The sequence below is a fragment of the Urocampus carinirostris genome, chromosome 1 (genome assembly GCF_059441175.1).
Source record: "Urocampus carinirostris isolate Australia breed hairy pipefish chromosome 1, RoL_Ucar_1.0, whole genome shotgun sequence".
Classification (NCBI taxonomy): Eukaryota; Metazoa; Chordata; class Actinopteri; order Syngnathiformes; family Syngnathidae; genus Urocampus; species Urocampus carinirostris.
This window is the reverse complement of record NC_142349.1, coordinates 63942309-63962953: the sequence shown is the minus strand read 5'-3', so window position 1 is coordinate 63962953 and position 20645 is coordinate 63942309. Positions and strand designations below refer to the sequence as shown.

Sequence of the window (20645 nt, the reverse complement as noted above, 5' to 3'; positions counted from 1 at the left end):
AGTAGCAGGAGAAGACTCCTGATCTGACTCCGATTCAACATCATCATCATCTGGTCATTTTTGGTGTAAAGCGTCATCTAGCATTAACGTGCAACATCCCCTTGCAATGTTGCAGCGCACAATGCCACCATGGATTCTTAAATCACTGGGGCAAGACTATTATGTCACAAAAGTAACAAAAAGTGTGCAATTTGTATTGTACAATGTGATATAAAAAATGGTAGTACTTACTATATACTATTTTGTTATTTGAATGTGGGGGTTTTGAACGCAGTAGCGTGTATTACCATAGTTTTCTATCCCCTGCTATACGACAATATTACCTCAAGATACCCGTCTCTGAATGGATTATGGTTGTATAATGGGGCTCTAATGTATATGAAAGACAAAAATAAATAATTATCTAAAATTCATACTCTTTTGTTAATGCTATGTTCCAAGTTTTCTTTCAATTGAGCTCTTCCAATGAAGTGTATGTGCACTCCAGATTCATCCGCTTCATGAAGGAGGTAAGCAACCCCAACCTGACCATCGCATTCAGTTCCGAGAGGAGCGTCGAGGACGAAATCAACCGAGAGAGCAACAGTGACATCAGCACGGTGGTTCTTAGCTACGCAATCATGTTTGTCTACATCTCGCTGGCGCTTGGGCACGTCCAGAGCTGCCGGAGATTGCTGGTTAGTAGCCCCTAACAAAAGTTCACATGACATCACGGCTCACGGCGCTGACTCAATAAAACCTGCTCAACCTGCTGCCTCGTGACTTACTGTCCCACAAAAGTGATGGGACAAAGGTCCCTAGCGTTTTATTTGGATGGCAAGTTCCAACTTTTCTCGCTTGTGAAGCATTTTGCTAAAAAGTCTTAACTGCTTAACCTAACTGATCCAAATAGTTATAACATTAGAATTACGTCTTTTGATCAATTTAAATTTTTGATGAGTTGAATTGGGGTAATAAAACAAGAATCAAAATGTTAAACTTGTTTTTTCAAGGGTAGTCATGCCTTAATGATGGTTTCACCAAAATTTAAGGATCACTAACTATAAACTTGAAATGAGAAGAAACGAAAATTGCTATTGATTTAATTCAAATGCCCAGTGTGTAATACATATATATTTACTGAATTAAAGTTTTTTGTCCCACTAGGAGACACTAAATATTACACACTGTCTTCTTAAGGGATGACACATCAGAGGTCCTAGTGGTATCAACACTTGGTTTAAAAGTTTTTTCTTCCAGGGAAAACCTGATGCGAAATAAATATGAATAACTGGGCTTGACATTGTGAGCAATTTTGTGGCAAATGCAGCAAAATTTGTTTTATTTGAAATATGTCATTAGAAGACTAGAAAACGACTATTTATTACCTTTCACAAACTATTGAATCAGCTCTTAGTCTTCTTGGTGACACTGAAAGATTAGTACATGAGACTACATTTTTCAATTAGAAGAATAGTCAAGTTGTTCTACCTCCTGAGCTACTACTGCCAATCGCAAAAAGCCCCTAAGGGCTGAGCAGACTACAGCTACACCATCCGATCTGAAAACCTACATTAGAGCAAAGAAAAAACTCAAAACCTCAGCATGAGGATAATAAAGAAACCTTGAGAAGGGGCCACGCATGAGGTAATCCCCTTCCAGGATGATCGGGCTCCAATGGATTTTGCAAGGTTATCAACAGATAATACACAAAAAATCAATTTCCATCCATTTCCAACATACTGTTTCAAGGATATTGGTGGTGTAAATACTCAATATTGATGATGTCAAAGTTTTTTAACATTTTTTCTTTGACAACGCCTAAAAATGCAGAAAGAAAATGTTGGCTTCACACTGAGACTCATTTTCTCACATACTAAATGCAACCAAAATTACAGTACTCGAAATATACAATTCATTATAAAGGTTCATTATAAATCCTACTAGTACCAAGCCTTTTATTTGTCTAACTTCTAAATACATTAACAGGTCACTGTGACCAATTGCCTTGTATATGTGAGCAAATTCAGTGTGTGCTCCTAAAAAATGATGCCTTCAGATGCATGTGTCACTTCAATCATCTTGTGTTGTGAGCTGTGTGATCCGTTCGACTGCCCCAGTTCAGGGATCACAGTAATGTGTTTTTTTTTTTAATTCGCACAGGTGGACTCCAAGATTTCTCTGGCCATAGCGGGCATCCTGATTGTCCTGAGCTCAGTGTCCTCCTCGTTGGGGATCTTCAGCTATTTCGGAATCCCCCTCACCCTCATCGTCATCGAGGTCATCCCCTTCCTGGTGCTGGCTGTTGGCGTGGATAACATATTTATTATTGTGCAAACGTACCAGGTACATGGTCACAGATTTATCTATCACTTACTGTTTTCTAGTGAGCCTTTGTTGACCCCCTTTTTATGTTTTCGTTTCAGCGGGATGAGAGGTTTCCCCAGGAGGAACTTCACCAACAGATAGGTCGCATCCTTGGTGATGTTGCACCGAGCATCTTCCTGTCCTCCTTTTCAGAGACTGTGGCCTTCTTTCTAGGTATGCAAATATTACACATCATATTTATATAGAACAATCCTACTATATGTAGAAATACATGTATAAACAAATATGTGCCATATAAAAAAAGCACGTAATATATGAATATGATATAATTGCTATACTTTTGATTGCACTATTATGACGCATTCTTTTTCATAGCAATACTATGTCCCTTGTTTTTTGCGGGGGTTGTGTTCCAAAAAAGTCCCGCAATCGTCAAAACCCGCGAAATAGAATAATTTATTTATCTATTAGATATCAGGAACATGTATACATGACTGTAACAAAATAAAAACTTAGATTTATGAATAAAAACACAGAATGAATGAATTCTCTCTATTGTCATTATGCAAAAGTAAAAATAATTCAGGGGCTTTTCCTTTCAGTGTAAGAAAGTAGAGTCCACGCTGGAATCGCGGATCTTTGGGTTGAGCCAGGTCTCTGTTATGATTAAAATACAAGAGTCACAAATGTAGCTTTTTCCCATGAGTTGTGGCTCCAGATCATCCGTTTGAAGGGAAATGGATCTGGCGTTGGTGAGATACAGGCTCAGCAGGGGTGGCTTTTTAGAGTTGTTATGTAGCCTAGCCGTCGCAGGGCAGATCTGCAGCACCGCTATTACTTTCTCTCCTGACGGCGTCTTAATCTCTTCCCGAACCTGAACAAGCCACACAGCATATATTTGTGCTCGTTTGACTTTTCACAGAGTCCGATTTAATGAATGAATTTCTTTTAAATGTAACGAGCCATTACACTACTAGCTGTAGCTGTGATTTGCAGTTTGTTTTGGGTGAGTGGAAACAAGGACTTGTGCGCCCACCCACCCCGGCGGTTTGACTGACAGCATGCACCAGCCTATCACAGTAGTGCACAAAGTCACGCCCACGCAACATAGACAAACACACACATAGCATTTGCTGTGTGTTGTCTGCTGCAAAACAAATGCCCAGTAAAAATCTGCTTAGTAGCAAAACCGCGATAAGTATACCATAGTGCAGCAAGGATTACTGTATAATGTATTTCTACATATGTCAGGGTCTGTCCTTTATACATATATAATCTGATGTGTCAGCATAAAGAATGAATATTCTCAGTGGATATCACGATTATGATGATCGTTTTTTTGTTTTTGTTTGCAGGAGCACTATCTAACATGCCCGCTGTCAGGACTTTCTCCCTCTTTGCTGGCCTGGCTGTTTTTATTGATTTCCTGTTGCAGATCAGCTGCTTCGTAAGCCTTTTTGGCCTGGACCTAAAGAGGCAGGAGGTGAGCTTGACATTTGCCAATGCTTTCCAGGTGCTTATAGCTGAAAATTCTGACACTATGATGTGACTAAAGGCAAATCGTCTGGACATTATCTGCTGCGCCAAGCTTCCCGAAGGTCAGGAAACAAAGACAGAAAGCATACTCTTCCGCTTTTTCAAGAAATTGTATGCGCCTTTCATCCTCAAAGAGTGGGTGCGGCCCATCATTGTAAGTAGTAGATGTCTACAAAAGCCCGGTTTAGTTTGTAACTTTTAATGCATAACTTCCGTGTAATGGTCTCTGTTCAGGTGGCTGTCTTTGTGGGGGTGTTTTCATTCAGCGTTGCCGTGGTAAATAAAGTTGAGATTGGACTCGATCAGCAACTATCCATGCCCGATGTGAGTCCTTCAAAAGCATAGCAAAGTATTTATATGAGAACTGCAAGTCTTACAAATAAAATTTTTAGTTTATAAAAATGAATATAATTTTAAAACTATGATAATGAAAATAATTTTCAATATAAAAAGAGAACCGCTCCATTTCGTGGTGTCAACTTAGCTCAAGAATTCATTAATTAATTGGGCCCTAGTCTTTCAACCAATCAACAGCTAAGGTAAATATAAATTTAAATCTATTTTGATAATGGTTTCTTTTTGGGCTTGAATTTTATCTTATTAAAAAATTTTTTTTTTGCCATTTATTATTGTCCTCCATGAGAGTATTTTTTTGTTGTTGAATCAAAACATTTCACAATCATCAAAAAGATATTTGGGAAAATTTTAGTTTCTATTTTTTTTTTAATCTTCCCTTTTCTTTAAAATTGATTTTTGACAAATGTTATTAAAAATGCAATGTTGAACAAACAAACCTTTTTGGGGCTTTCAATAGAGTTATTTGTTGATAGGAAGAAAATGTAATTTCCCTTTATTTTGGAAAAAAAATATTAATACATTTGTACTTTTTCTGTCATGTTATAGACTGAACAAAATTTGATTTAATTTGGTTTCGACATAGTTAATTTGAATAAGAATAGGTTGTTTTACATTGAAGGTAATGAAATAAAAATATATTCTAGTGAAAAGTGGGGTGTCGCATATTAAAATTTAAGGCTGCTATCATGACTTTAAGCAAGATGATGATTTTTTTCCGCTCAGAACAGGCCTGATAAAAGTACCGTATTTTCCGCACTATAAGGCGCACCGGGTTATAGGGCGCACCCCGAAAAAATAGTTTTTGGTCCTATTTTTGACATACATAAGACGCACCGGATTATAAGGCGCCACAATGGGAACGTCGACAAAACAGTCAGATAGTTCAGTCAAACTTCTTACCCCCTTAACATTCCCAATGCTTGCAAAGACGCAAATACCTGTCGAGAACACGTGCGGATGCGGTGTCCGTACGATGTCACTCAAATGCATCGTTCCATCATTCGGAAGGTTAAAGTCTTGGGATTCAAGAAATTCCAACCATTCCTTAGTTTCTATTTTCTTTTTCGCTCGCAACTTTACTGTGCATATGACAATAAACACTTGGAATTGAGTTTAATTTAAAAATAGACACTCCATTCCATCCATTATCTGCACCGCTTATCACAGAAACATCGACTTCAGTCTGAAACAAGATACAGGGACAATATAAAACCCGGAGTAGCTCACCGAAGTCGTGTTCATAATAATGTGCAGCCAATGTCCTCTTATATCCGTGAGTGTAGTAAATCCAGGAGAATAAAATATTTACGAATACAGAATAGAAAAAAATGCTTTCTCTATGCCGTCAGCCACGTGCTATACACATTCATCTTTTTCGGCCAATTGCAGGCTTTGTTTTGCTGTTTAAGCCAATGCCAGCCTGTAAATGATAAAAAGGATCCGCCCCTTGACCTCCGAATAACTTGAGCCAATAGTGATCGATTCAACTGATGATTGACACATCTTTTTCGGCCAATTGCAGGCTTTGTTTTGCCGTTTAAGCCAATGCCAGCCTGTAAATGATAAAAAGGATCCGCCCCTTGACCTCGGAATAACTTTAGCCAATAGTGATCGATTCAAATGATGATTGACACATTGGTTAGCCAATGAAACGCCAGTAAATAAATCCCAGCATACACCGCGTACTACTTGGCGTTCGGGGGAAAATCTAGTCGGCGGCTGCAAGTTAGTTGGAAAACTTTGCGATTTAATATTGATCCATAAATAAGGCGCACTGTATTATAAGGCGCATGGTCAGCTTTTGAAAAAATTAAAGGCTTTTAGGTGCGCCTTATAGTGCGGAAAATACGGTAAGATAAAAGCAGATAAGCACAATGAAAAATAAAGCATAAGGACTCCTCAAACTTAGTTTTGGCATTGTTTCCACATACTTAATAGAGAAAATATGTAACTGTCAACTTCTTTAGAACACCTCAAACTATGCCCCCTACCTTTTACCGATGAAATCACAATTTGTATTAATTATCAAAATAATTGTTTCATGCAGACCAAATAACAATCAAACAAATAAAAGGGGCATTTTCTATGAAAGTGTATATTTTTTCAGTAATTGTGTTGATAAGATAGCGGGTGGTAAGTTCATAGTTTGGTAGACAGTCAAAATCAGGAAAGAAGGCTTTCATGCATTTTGAACTTGCAAAAAGAACAAGATTGCACTGTATCACAAATTCTAAATCTATTTTAAAAGCACTCCCCTTTTTTATTAAATCTCCAAGGTAACAAAAAGCAAATCTGACCTTAAAGGTATGAAAATTTAAAAAAGCAACATTATTGGCCGATAGTGACAATGATGAAAACAGTGTACAAGAGTGAAAATAACAAACTGGCATCCTGTGCAATCTCCTTTGCGAGTGTCCAATAAAAAACAATCATCCTATCAGCGGGCAAACCCGGCTATGTTTTGCACATTAAAACCGATCCTTCTGTCTGTCACTGCAATATTTTTTTTTCTTCATGTTCATACAGGATTCATATGTGTTGAACTACTTTAAGAACCTAAGTGAGTATCTCCACACGGGAGCTCCAGTCTACTTTGTGGTAGAGGAGGGATTGAACTACAGCAGCCTCGAAGGCCAAAACTCCGTGTGCGGAGGCGTGGGATGCAACAACAACTCTCTGGTGGAGCAGGTGTACTCTGCATCGCTCATCAGCAACTAGTACGTCTTACATATTGAAATACAGTATTCCCTCGATTTTCCATGCCGCGTTTCCATTTTATTTTATGCTCCAATGGCGAAAATACCACAGTTGTATTCACCCATATATGGTGTAAGTGCACGTAGGATAACACCTTGTAAAGAGACAGGATGCAGAAATAAGTACACTTGTGGAACAAACAAGCAAAGTACTTTGTTGAATTTGGTGAGTGACATAAATGGAATCACCCGCTTTTTTATTTAATTATTATTATAGTAATGACGTGGCTCTTGCGTTCCTTCCGATCGAATGTATACAGGGTTTTTCATTTGTCTTTAGACGAAGGGTCGGCAACCCAAAATGTTGAAAGAGCCTTATTGGACCCCCCGAAAAAAAATGCCCGGAGCTGCAAAAAATGAATAGCTTATACAAGCCTTATAACATACCTGCCAAGTCCTATGGTTTTGCCGTGATGAGTATGGTTTTCTTTAACCCACTACGGTGATACGGTGCCATCACAGAAACTACGGTTTTCCCCTTAAAAAAATAAAATCAAAAATAAAATCGTAAAAACATCCCGGTGCAAGATGGAGACAAAGTACCATTTCAAACAACGGCTATATCAGCACTGCCAGTCGTCTGTCTGCATATCCGGGCAAGTCTATCGACCAAAGTGCTTGGCAGCCTGATGACTAGGAAAATGATGATGACATCATCTGGATACAAGTGCATTCGAAAGAACAGTTGAAAAAATCAAAACAATGCACAATCAAGAACAACTAATGATTAGGCTGTAGCTTGTATAACATGAAGAACATTTGGATATCATTAATTTTGCTAAAGTACTTTCAAAAGTTGGCAGGTATGTTATAATGAATGCAACACGTGCTGTGTGTATCTATACTACCTATATTAGCCTTCTAACACAATGACTAAGTTTAATGCAGGGAATCCTGTGAAGAATGATGCACCACGTGACTATTCAATTGTAAGATACTTACTCAAGTTTAACATCTTTAAAATATTAATGAATTATAGTATGTTTCATTTGTTAAAAATAAAGAAATGCAATAAAGAAATCCAATTTTTGACATCATTTCCATTTTGAGGATTCGAAAAAACGACAACATGGAACGTACGAAACATGCCCGGCATCTGGGCGACAAAAAGTACAATAAAACATAGCATGCGTTCATAAAAATCAAACAGGCCCTTTGTCAGGGATAGACATTATTAAAACTATTTAGTGGCCATATTTGCACAGATAAAATACATGTATATAGTTTAATTCTACATGATGGTGGGAGCAAAGAACTCACGTCCTTCTTGGCTGAGGTCCCGAAGAGAGAGAGGGAGTGGTTTATTTTCGTCATGGAAATCATTACAGACAAGAACACGACTTCAAAATAAAAGAATACAAAATTGATAAACGTACAAGAGATATAATTACACTCGTTGTTGAAACGTTACTTTATGTGTGTGTTTGTATGAGAAACATTGTTTTTATATTTAGTAATATAAAAACAAGCTAATTACCTTGAGACAGAAATTCAAGAGATTTACATTGAAAACCTGACACCCTTTCATTGGGTAAAGTAAATTATATCACATAATGCAGTTGTTTGATTTCTGTTCAAATGCCATGGGTAAAACAGCAACATCCCCTTCTCTCTTTCTCTCTTTTGATACTAAAAGCAGCTATCCTCTGGCCTGAGCAACAAAACTTGAATAATATCCCCAAGTATCATTTCAAATATATACCAATGAAAATCAGAAATGACTTAATAAAAACAGCTACTTTGTTACTGGAAAAGTGCTTTTGACAGTGCTCCTACCTGTGTTGAAATTAGGAGTGCAGTGTTAAATTTGATGCTGCCATTTTAAATGGGCGGAGCTTGCGTTTCGCTGAGCTCTAACAGGACAGATGGGAGAAACGGAAAAAAAGCGAAGTCTCTGATTTCCCTCTCGTCTTAGTTACATAGTATCACTCTGAGTTGAAATTTAATGTTTACTCTACACATTTTTTACAGCATTGGAAAATGTCAGTTTGTTTTTCCTCGTACAGAAACTGTATTAAAAGAAAAATGTATTTCTTCCTCCAATTTTTTTTAATACGTAAACGTTTTGGGAAAAGGGCCAGGGAGCTACTCCGCAGCACAAAAAATCCAAATGCGGCTCCTGAGCCGTAGTTTGCACTCAGGCTTTAGACCATTGATCCCCAACCTTTCTGTACAACGGAACTAATATGTAATAACAATAATAATTATGAGTTAGGCAATGGTACCAATGTTGTAGTCTCCTCAAACCTGCGACCTTCCAGTCTCGGGGCGGGCACCCTACCCTGAGGTCCACCGAGCTGGTACAAGTGCTTGTTAAGTGACGCCACTATTCCACTAAGTACGTTTCTGTCCTTGTAACCGATTAATAGAAAATGCAAAAGTCGAACCGCAAAAGGCAAGGGATTACTGTAAAACTTGTGTCATCATAGAACTAGCACATTTCTGATTATTTTCTTTGAATTTCCAGCTCCACCATTGCCTTCACGCCTTCTTCCTGGCTGGACGACTACTTTGACTGGATCAAGCCACGTTCCAGCTGCTGTCGTTATTACAATGCCACAGGAGCCTTCTGTAACGCGTCAGGTAAATCTTTGTCTTATGTCAATAACTCCCCAGCTGACTTTTCCCCTACATACTATTATCTTTGCTCATGCGCGCTTTCTGGTTGCGCAAGTAGAAAAATTGATTTATTTTATTTCATACTAAACAATCCTAAGCTCGACACGTCAAAAGGTTCATTTAGAGTGCAGTCGAGTTGTCGTCAACTGGCCTCTGGCTTTTTTAGTGGTGGACCCGTCTTGTGTGCACTGTCGAGCCATGACGCCTAGCGGGAAGCAGAGGCCTCTAGGGGAGGACTTCATGCATTTCCTCCCCATGTTCTTGTCAGACAATCCCAACATCAAATGTGGAAAAGGGTAAACCCATCTCCTAGTTTTTCTCGTACGTGTTACATTCATGCTTTCTCAATGTGTCGCTGACTTCGATATTTGTTGTGATTGTAGTGGCCATGCAGCCTACGCTACAGCAGTGGATCTTTATGCCAACAATTCCCAGGTGGGAGCTACCTACTTCATGACGTATCACACCATCCTGAAAGAGTCGTCGGACTACATCGATGCTCTGAGAATGGCGCGCGTCTTAGCTGCCAACATCAGTCAGACGATGGACCACAAGGTCTTTGCCTACAGGTTTGTTTCACAATCTCCTTTCATACATGTGAGGGTATCGCAACTGTAAATCCATAGTAGGAAAGGGGGTCCAAACATTTTGGAAAGATTATCGTTCTCATTTACTGTAAATTCCGGACTATAAGCCGCTACTTTTTTCCCAAACCTTCAACCCTGCGGCTTATTCAGTGATGCGGCCAATTTATGTAATTTTTCTAACAGCCACCGGTGGAATATATGCGCCGAGGAAGACTGCAACTTCTTAGCTTGTGCACGAATTAAATTAGCGTAGACATATTCTCATCATGCAAATTGCAAAAAGCTTTCAAGCTAAAAGCAAACGAGCAGTCCGATAAAGAAGGAAACAGAGCTACTGCATGTAAACTTCACTTTGCGAGCGTGTTGCTGGCGTGTTTTTGATTAAGGGAGCGTGGGACGACGTCTATATGACAAAGTCTCTTTCCCATACTGGGGATGAGGACTTTGATGACGTCAGTTATAAGGAGGAAGATGAGGACAGTTTACCGTGGCTTCTGAAAGTACGGTATGTTTTCTTTAACAGACCCGTTTACTGCCTTGCGAGCGTGTTGCTAGTAGCGTTTTGCTACCCTTCACAAGCACGGTTTGGGATGAAAGTTATAATATTATAATTAAAGCTTTGAAAAGTCTCTCAGTGTACCGTCTTTCTTTGTAAATATGTGTAACCGATGTATAATATGTATTTGCACCTGTATATTTTTGTAATGTATTTATTTGAGACACTTATTCTGAAATGTTTTGCGAATTAAAAAAGAGGGGCGGAGCAAATGCGGGCTGACGGGAAGTTGGGTAAAGGTGAGTGAGACTTGTCGCGGCGGACAATAGTGGATATATATTTTTCCCACCCTTACCTTTGGAAATATAGACTTTTATTCCTTGGATCAGTTTCAACGGGTACCCGGACTCTGCAGGTCTAGATAAAACCTTGAGTACCGGTATCATTTTCTCTTCATTTTGCCGGCTGTGGTTTTTGGACTGTGTACTTAATATTCAGTTACAATCGCAGGACTCAAAGCCGGGTTTGGGCTAATTTTGTGATTGTGTTACACATTTTAATGTGGGCGCATGCGGCTTATATACACGTGCGGCTTGTGTAAATACAAAATCGGTTTTCATCTTAAAATGTGGTGGGTGCGGCTTATAATCAGGTGCGCTCTATAGTCCGGAATTTACGGTAACTATTATTTTTTCTTTCTTTAGTCAAGAAACCAGTCAAAAATAATAATAAAAAATAAGAAAATATATCCCTCACATTAACTAGAAATTCAGTCAATCCATGAGGTAGTATTTATTTTTGTTTTTAATTGTAGTAGTAGGATTTTAATGTATTTTTTTACTTTTGTTCTAGTGAAATTATAAAAGATCTTACTCTTTTATAGGTAAGAAATGTTTTTACTAATTTTGAATTCATTTTATCTTGGTAGGGCACGATTCTTGAAACAAGAAATACTATTAACGATATGCAATGTCAGATTACTTTTGTCATTTAAAACATATTTTTATTATTCATTTTGAGAAATCAGTCAAATTATACCCCAAATTGACGAAATATTTTGTTTTTATTTGTATTCTCACACTTATATGTTTTAAACAAAATGGTTTTGCTCATTATACTTCTAAAATTTTAGTGGGGCACAATTCTTAAAATAAAAAAAAAGATTTATTACCCATCTGCAGTATCAAATTATTTTTCCAAGTTTTTCTTATTTTATTGGATATGCCAGTTAAAATATCTAAAACAAGGAACATTATTACCCCAAATTAACAAAACATTCTTAGGGTAAGATGTTTTTAACTATGTAATTCCAGTAATGGATGTCTTGCTGAACAATATTTTTACTTTTTTTTCCTCATTAAATTATTATTTTTTTAAATCCCATTTAAAATGAGGCTGAAGATTTTGCTCATCCTGAGGGCTGCAATTGGCCCCTGGGCCACATGTTTAAGACGGCTCATCTAAATCATGAAAAATATATTACCAAACAAATGTTTTCAAACTGGAAAATGAGTTGCCTATCGCTACTGCCTTCCGGTGGGTAAATTTAAAACGGCCTTTAGTGTGCATTTGTTACTGCTCAAGAGGGCTTTGCACAGACATTTTGAATTCCTTGGCAGAAACTGCGAGCCGGACAGGACATTATCCAGCGTGCTGAAGTTTTAATAATAATAAAGAACTCTCTCCTCCATGGCAGCGTCTTCTACGTATTCTACGAGCAGTACCTGACCATCGCGTACGACACGGTTTTCAATCTGAGCGTGTCGTTGTCCGCCATCTTTGTGGTGACCACAGTGCTTCTGGGCTTCGAGCTGTGGTCTGCGGTTCTGGTGTGCGCCACCATCGCCATGATCCTGGTCAATATGTTCGGGGTCATGTGGCTGTGGGACATCAGCCTCAACGCCGTTTCGCTCGTCAATCTGGTCATGGTGAGGAGAAGCGTATGCTGTACTAGTTGTGAAGGTCCTATGGGCTTAGACGTTGTACTGTGCAGGCTTGTGGGATTTCGGTGGAATTCTGCAGCCATCTGGTCCGGGCTTTTTCTGTCAGCATGAAGAAGAGCAAAGTAGAACGGGCCGAGGAGGCGCTCGCTCACATGGGCAGCTCGGTAAGTCTAAACGGAAAACTTGATATCGACCTCTATGGATTCCTGAAACTCCATTTCTGTTGAGATTTGGGTTATTGTACTAGTAATTGTAATGATGTGAAGCGATCGAAAATGTTAACTTAACTTAGTGTTTTTCAACCAGTGTGACGTAAGACTGTCTAGGGCAGGGGTCTGGAACTTGTGGCTCGCGAGCCAGAAATGGCTCTTTTCAAATGGCTCAGAGATAAAATGAGACTCTTGCTATTTTCCTGAATTGCAATAGCGTATACTTCAAACTATGACCTTTATTAAACACTTCGTTTTGAATTATTTCTTCTGAATATAACTTATCATTGAGACTTTAATAAAACAGTGTGAATACTGGATCTAAAATGTTTTTAGCTGTCCAGAAAATTTTTGAAACGATACTTTTATCATGGTAATTGTCATAAGTATAAATAGATTATCAATTATTATTATTATTATTATAGACTTTTTCAAGATGGCGGCGCCCCTGTTCGGCTGCGGCTACATCGGCTCGCTACAGTTTTTTACACTTCGGTCATAAAACCCAGTCTTCGACTCAGTTTTGACGGCGCACAAAGTCAACTCAAACTGCAGATTAATATACGATCGCAGTTTTTTTGCTGGATATGCGATCATCCAGAAATCAAGCGCTCGGTGCTACGACCACTCGGGAGTGTTTATTTAGCCTCGGACTGCTACGTCAACAAGACCCAGCGGCCTACAAAGCAGCGAAGCAGAGTGGCAAGAGAGCGGTGTGACCGGAGGAGGAAGCGAGGTTGTCGGGCCGGGCTAACCGCTAGGCTAAAGGCTAAACCCTTCAAAACGCCTCTCCCATCCATTTTCCTCTCCAACGTTCGCTCTCTGGACAATAAACTGGACCATTTACAACTGGAACTAACATCGAACCGCGAGATGACGAACTGCTGCGCTAAAATTCTAATGCTAATGGTTAAACTTATCTATCCCGGCTGACGCTCAAGGAAACTGTGCGGGTCAGATGTATCGACATTTCGTTCTGTATACACGTGTACACGAATGACAATAAAGTACATCTGAATCTGAATCTGAATTACCGTATTTTCCAGACTTTAAGGTCTCTCTGGAGTATAAGTCGCAACAACTAAAAAATGCATAATTAAGAAGGAAGATTCATATAGGAGTCGCACCGGGACATTAGATGCATTTTTGGGGCACATTTGTTTGATAAAACCCAACACCAAAAACATACATGTCATCTGAAAAAGGCGATTTAAAATAAAACAACAGGCTGAATAAGTTACGTTACGGTTACGGTAACATTACATGATTGACATTCAGATAATTAAAGCATAAAATGGTTATCAAACTACCAGTTTCGCTCCAAATCCCCAAATCCAATGAAATGGCCATCCTCTGTGTCACTGTCACGGTAAACATTCCAACCTCTTCCGTCTACCGCTTCTACATCGCCTGCGTCAGACTCATTGTTATCTCCGCTTTCTGCTTTTCAGTTGCATAGTTGACTATTTTCAGCTTGTAATCTGCAGAAAACTTTTTTTTTTTTGTCATTTTTGTTCAGTTGTCCCCCTGCATGAATTGTCCTCCCTCGCAGGAGCGTGCGTGTGTCACCCGTGCAAACGCCACCAAAACGACTTTGTATCTTATTTCTGGGGGAATGTAATAGAACAGTGTTAGCACGGCAGAGCAGTGGTTAGTGTTTGTGCGGCACAGTTCTGAGGTCATTAGATCGAACCTTCCTGCGTGGAGTTTGCTTGTTCTCCCCGTGCTTGCGTGGGTTTCCTCCGGTTCCTCCCACATTCCAAAAAGCATGCATGTCAGGTTATTTGGCTGGTCCAAATTGTCCCTATGTGCTAATTAGCGAGCGAATTGTCTGTCCCTGTGTGCCCTGCGACTGGCTGGCAACCAGTTCAGGATGTCCTCTGCTCACTGCCCGAGGATGGGTGGTATGGGCTCCAGCACCCCCGCGACCCTACTGAGGATAAGTGGTGCAGATAATGGATGGATGGATGTAATAGAACAGTAAAGTACAAAGCTTTTGCACCTTGTATTGAAATCCCTTCTGAGCAAGTTGAAAATATTTACTTTAACGAAATGAGACCTTCTTCTTAACATTCCTGTCCTTATTGGTAAGTAAAGGTGGAGTCGTTTCGCCAAAATTCTTGTTTTTAACCTGCATAAAAGTTATTTATATACAAGGTGGAAATTCTCTGTGCTTTACTGTTCTATTTCCCCCAAAAATAAGATGCAAAGTAATTATTGACGTTTGTGCGAGTGAGATATGCTAAGGGGGACATTTCATACGGGGTGATACAGCAAGGTTTAAATGATCAACACAAGCCTAGAGAGCCCCCATGTGGTTCAGTGAGAAATAACATGTGTAATCACATACCCAGTAATAATGTTTTAATAATTTCACATACAAGTCTCACGGGAATATAAGTCGCACCCCCAAACTATGGAAAAAAAGCTGCAACTTGTGGTTTGGAAAATAGGGTTCTTTTGAATTAATAGCGGAGAACACGTGTTAATTACTTCTCATGCATTATTTTTTAAAATATTTTTCAACACTCTCCAATGTTGTACGAGTGTTTATAGGTTGACATTGTTTTGTGTGTGTGTGTGTGTTTTTTATAAAGTGCATGCTGACGTTTTTGTCCAATTCGTCTTGTCGTTTCTTTGTGGCAGGTTTTCAGTGGGATCACCCTGACAAAGTTCGGCGGCATCCTCATCCTGGCGCTGTCTAAGTCGCAGATTTTCCAAGTGTTTTACTTCCGCATGTACTTGGCCATCGTGCTGCTGGGGGCTGCTCATGGCCTCATTTTTCTTCCAGTGCTGCTCAGCTATATAGGTCAGTACCCAAAAGATGTACGGTGCCTCCTATAGTGTTTCAACATTTTGCCACGTTTCAGGCTACAAATATAAAGATTTTTTTATTTTTTTTGCGAAGAATAAATTAGTGGGTCATATTTTTAAAGTGAACCAAGATGTGGATACTTTATATTCTTTTACAAATAAAAACCCGAAAAGAAAATTATGTCGTGCAGTATAATTTAGACCCTTTGCTTCAATACTTTGTAGTGCCACCTTTACCTGCAATTACAACTACATGTCGCTTGGGGCAGTGTTCTCCAACCTCTTCTGTTCAATGGACCGGTTACATCAGGGGTGGCAAACACGCGGCTCTTTGCCAATGAGAATGCAGCTCTTTGCCTTATCATAATTTCTATACACTGTGGCTCTTTGCCTCGTTTCATGTTTCGTTTTTTTCCCCTCTTAAAACACACTTGAATCCATCAGAGTTAATAACAAATAATAAATAATTTTTTGGAATTAATTTGGCAGATTTGTTGTTTTTATACCGCTTCGGACACATAACTGACTGCCGATCATCTGCGTAGGTTACAGTCTAATGCCGGTCAGTGCGTGGTGTGGCTCTTTGACTCTCACAGTAAAAAAATTTGGCTCTTTGCATCAAACTTGTTCGCCACCCCTGGGTTACATTTATAAAAATGTGTTCACGGCCCTGCTCAATGCTAGCATTAAACTTGTTTGTACTTTTTATAAAATAATAATAACAACTACAACATTAAAGCCACGCCTGGCGCGAACCCTGTGGGGAATTAGCCATCGACGGCCCCCACACACCTGAAGCTGTTTTCAGCCGCGACATTTTTCTACCCTGAGTTGTAAAAGGCTAAGTTCACACTGCAAAGCTTAATGCTCAAATCTGATATTTTTGTGAGATTGTCCACTTTTCCAACGAAATGTAATTTATTTGTGAAATCTCAGTTTTGCGTGTGCGACAATCGGCTTTGCATGAAGCAAATTAATAAAAATTGCACATTTTCAATTTAATCATAGCAATTTCTTTCTGCAATTCACACCTTAGAACTGATTAATGTGGTATCCTGAGGGTTGACTGAAATTTACAATTAGAATAAAGGGATCTTCTGATAGCAATTTATTGGTGTTATTTAATATGGTAGTTAAGTAGCTATTAGAGTTTACATCAGGTAATATGTTAATGCACATTTTTCTGTGTTGCTGCGAGATGACTTTAAAAGATTGTATACAAGTCGCATCCGTGCAAAAGAAAACTCGATTTCCCTGCAGTGTGAACCTAGCCTAAGTCACGAGATCACTGATGATGTGACCATTCAAAATGGCGATTAAGAAGACAAACACATACTTACTGCTGTTTCGAAAGAAAACGCAAATGAAGGTTGCGTTGTATAAGCCCATTATTTCTAGAAAACAGTGCCAGGGAAACCATACTATGGAAAATAGTGCCAGATTGCATCACAGATGTTGTCAGTGGTGGTTGATGCAATTACAGACCAAATTGCATTTGCTGGTTTATCCTTCCTGCAGGATTTAAAAAAAACTTCAGCGACCCAACAATGACACGGATGATCTGGGGGGGGGGAAAAGTGAATTTATTTTTATAGATAACTTCCACTGCTCTTCAATTCGGATGTCTAAATTGAGGAGTTGATTTGTGGGTGAAAAAATGTGAGGATCTTGTAAATATTGAATGAAGTACTGTCAAACCTTCTGTTTTGCTCCTGTTATGTATTGTATGAATAATGTTGGCAAAAACAGAAATGTGTTGTGGAAAATAGCAGGTCAACATTTTCCTCTGTGCCACGAAAAAAGGAGAAGCCGCCACCCTATATTTAAAACCGCAGTGTTTAAACTGTAGGAAAAAGTAGCAGAGTGTCTGGAATTTATGGATCTCAATAAAAAAGAAAAAAAGTAATCTTTCGCCAGCCCCTGATATGGATGAATTTTACAAATACTTGGCTAATCACTGGAAGAAAGGAATTATACTGAACGACAGCCTGCTTTGTTGCAATGGGGCTTTTTGATGAGGCACACGAGACAAACTTGAAAAACTCTGACGATGTGTCACCCCGACAGGTCCGTCTGCAAACAAAGCAAAGGTGTTTGCCGCCAACAGGCGTGTCGTCGGTACGGAAAGGGAACGGCTTCTCAACTATTAAGAAGGACAGGACAAGACGGATGTTCAGCCCGGACAGAGACGCTTTTGTCTAAACTGCAGCGTGTTGGTCGTGAGTGCCTCACTCTTTCCTCTTTTTCCTCCCCCGACACCGATCACGGCCGCCACGTTTTTTCCTCTTTTTTTTTGTTTTTAACACGGATGTGACTGAAGATTGCGACTGACATTTGTCGTCACACTACAACTCGAGCGGCTCAAGACTGGAATTGCAGATGACAGACGTTTTTTGCGTTTGTTGTTGCTGATTTGGGAATCTTAAGAGGGGAATACTGGTCAGTTTTTTAAAAAAAACGTATACATACGAGGATAACAACCACAATTTATACAATGTTTTTTAAAGCTCAAGCTTCACTGGTACAAATAACGAGGCTATAACTAGCATAGCGACTTCGTATTTACTCCTACTTTGTTGACAAGATAGGATTCTCTAGGACCTAACCTATCATGGTTGCTTTGTGAATATTTTTACAGTTGCAGGTTGAAGTGGAAGCTTGAGAATACCTCATTTGAATATCACGTCCTTAAAGGTTTTGGGCAAAATTTTTTGACTCAACAAAGACTGGAATATGGATCATGTCTCGCATCGACGGCTTTTTTGTGGCGAAGCAATTCAGATTTTCTTATTGTTATCGATCTTTTTTAATTCAGGCAGTGATGTTTTCTTCCGAGTGAAAATGAAGCTATTTGAAAGCGACTCAACCATTCCAAATAGTTTTTAAACGATTTTAAGATATGAAAAAGCTGTTACCTAAAAAAAAACGTGTGAAGAGTGTTGTAGCTCAGTTGTTATATTAAGTTTGACATTTTTAATTGAATAAAGTCAGAGGAGAGTAAAAAAGGCAAAAGTCTACTTTTAGAAAAGAGGATTTTCAACTGTAAAATGATTTGAATAAAGTTGTATTTTTAAAGTTCACTGTTTTTTTTTCCTTGGTTCAATTTTTGTATTCCTTCGGATCCTTGATCCTTCGCAGATTTTTTTGTTTTTCTTTTAATAGGAGTTTGTATGTTCTCCCCGTGCTTGCGTGGGTTTCCTCCGGGCACTCCGGTTTCCTCCCACATTCCGAGGACATGCATTTCAGGTGGATTGGCCGGTCCAAATTGTCCCTAGGTGTGAATGAGCGAGTGAGTTGTCTATCCCCGTGTGCCCTGCGATTGGCTGGCAACCACTTCAGGGTGTCCCCTGCCCACTGCCCGGAGATGGCTGGGATGGGCTCCAGCCCCCCCCCGCGGCCCTAATAAGGATAAGCGGTACAGCAAATGAGATGAGATGAGGTTCCACGGTGATACGTTTATAATTTAGTAGACACTCAAAATTAGGAGAAGACTTAGTGGATTTTGAGCTTGCAAGCAAAATAGGGGACCCAATCTGCAGGTAATAAAAAATCCAACCTGTTCTAAAAGCCCCGACCCCCTAGAGCTCCTTTAAGGCAGCCATCGGGCCTGACAAACGTAGGCTATGACTGCCCTCGCTCGCAGCTATATGTGAATAGGGCTAATTGATTGCGGATGCACAAGTGCAGTTTACTTTCAGGTGGACCTAACGGCAGAAAGAACAGAAGAAGCTCTACCGGCCCTTGTAGGCAGCAATAGGCGACTGAGGGTAATGGAACGTGGCCGTGCGGGTGCAGTTCGTTTTCGGAGGAAAGAAAGTGATACGCGGCATTACGTCGTCACTTTACAAACGCCAGTACACTCGAACTAATCGAAGGACTGCCGTCTCTATCCTGGACATTGATTGGAGCAATCCAAAAGAATCGTTTTCAATATATTATTTTTGTATTTTGCAAAAAAAAGACGAATTTTAAAGGGTTAGTATGTGACGGTTAGTCGTTTTTGCACACACTGAACACTATTTTTTGTTATTTTTCTCGAAAAATGAGAAAAAAATATAAAGCAAACTATTATTAAAATATATAACAAACTATAAACCAAAAGGAGTAACCTGTATTACCTCCAGAGCTTTGGAAAAAAATTAAACTGGCAATTTATGCCTCGAAAATGTTTTAATGAAAAAAAAGTGGGACCTTGGCTCTTGCTGCAGTTAATAAATCTAACCACTGTGGGGCGCTACTGTTAAATAAGACTGCTGCATCAGTATTGCTGGAATGACCTCATTTCATTACAGACATGCACTTAGGTTAGATTAGTTTTTTAATATGCACGGAAATATGAAATGATCACGTTTTGGTTATTTTTCCTCGCATATTCAACCGTTGCGTTTATGGTTCTCACCATTTGATTCTTTCATTCATGCGGATTATAATTTATTGATGCACTTCCAAATCTGGTATATTAAAATATTAACTTGCTTATGTAATGTTCGCCGTCGTTCCAAATTCAGAGCATGATTTGACCTCTCAGATGATAATTTCAACACAGAACTTCTGTTTATGACTGTTAAAGGGACATTGTGTATTATATAGCACCTCCTAGTGAAAAAAATCATAATATTGATTTGAATAATTACTAAAAACCCTGTTAATTAGTCCAAAATTTGAAAGTACCTCTACATGCCGACATTTCTTGTGTAAATATCATGTAAATTATAACTATAGCCTTATCCTCCTTGTTTTATAACCTTATCTTCTCTGTTCCTTTATCTTCTTGGCTTTTTACCTCCATGTGAATGTGTGAAACTGGAGTGTCATGCACAATTTCGTTGTCACCATATGTTAACCCATTTTGTAACAATGACAATAAAGGTATATTCTATTTTATAATCCAGTACGCTTTATATAACGGAAAATATTGGGAATAAAATCTAAAATAAAATACAATTAAATGATACTGGATACGGTAACTGTTCTGCCTTTTGGAAACATACGGGGTGGTCTTTTAGTGCCCTCTTGTGGTT

The 20645-nt window shown here is 39.1% G+C and overlaps 1 protein-coding gene across 1 annotated transcript in view; it reads left to right on the top strand.

Annotated features, from left to right (window-relative positions):
* The window catches only part of npc1 (Niemann-Pick disease, type C1), a 40312-nt gene extending 21993 nt beyond the window's left edge, over positions 1-18319 (top strand). Inside the window, exons 12-25 of the mRNA XM_088348262.1 lie at positions 488-677; positions 2143-2325; positions 2406-2520; positions 3663-3790; positions 3863-3997; positions 4078-4167; positions 6727-6917; positions 9424-9539; positions 9742-9871; positions 9959-10144; positions 12355-12586; positions 12652-12765; positions 15457-15619; positions 17692-18319. Of these exons, the coding sequence (XP_088204388.1) occupies positions 488-677; positions 2143-2325; positions 2406-2520; positions 3663-3790; positions 3863-3997; positions 4078-4167; positions 6727-6917; positions 9424-9539; positions 9742-9871; positions 9959-10144; positions 12355-12586; positions 12652-12765; positions 15457-15619; positions 17692-17774 (2056 nt within the window). The 3' untranslated portion in view covers positions 17775-18319. The remainder of the gene's footprint in view (positions 1-487; positions 678-2142; positions 2326-2405; positions 2521-3662; positions 3791-3862; positions 3998-4077; positions 4168-6726; positions 6918-9423; positions 9540-9741; positions 9872-9958; positions 10145-12354; positions 12587-12651; positions 12766-15456; positions 15620-17691) is intronic.
* The last annotated feature ends 2326 nt before the right edge of the window (positions 18320-20645 follow it).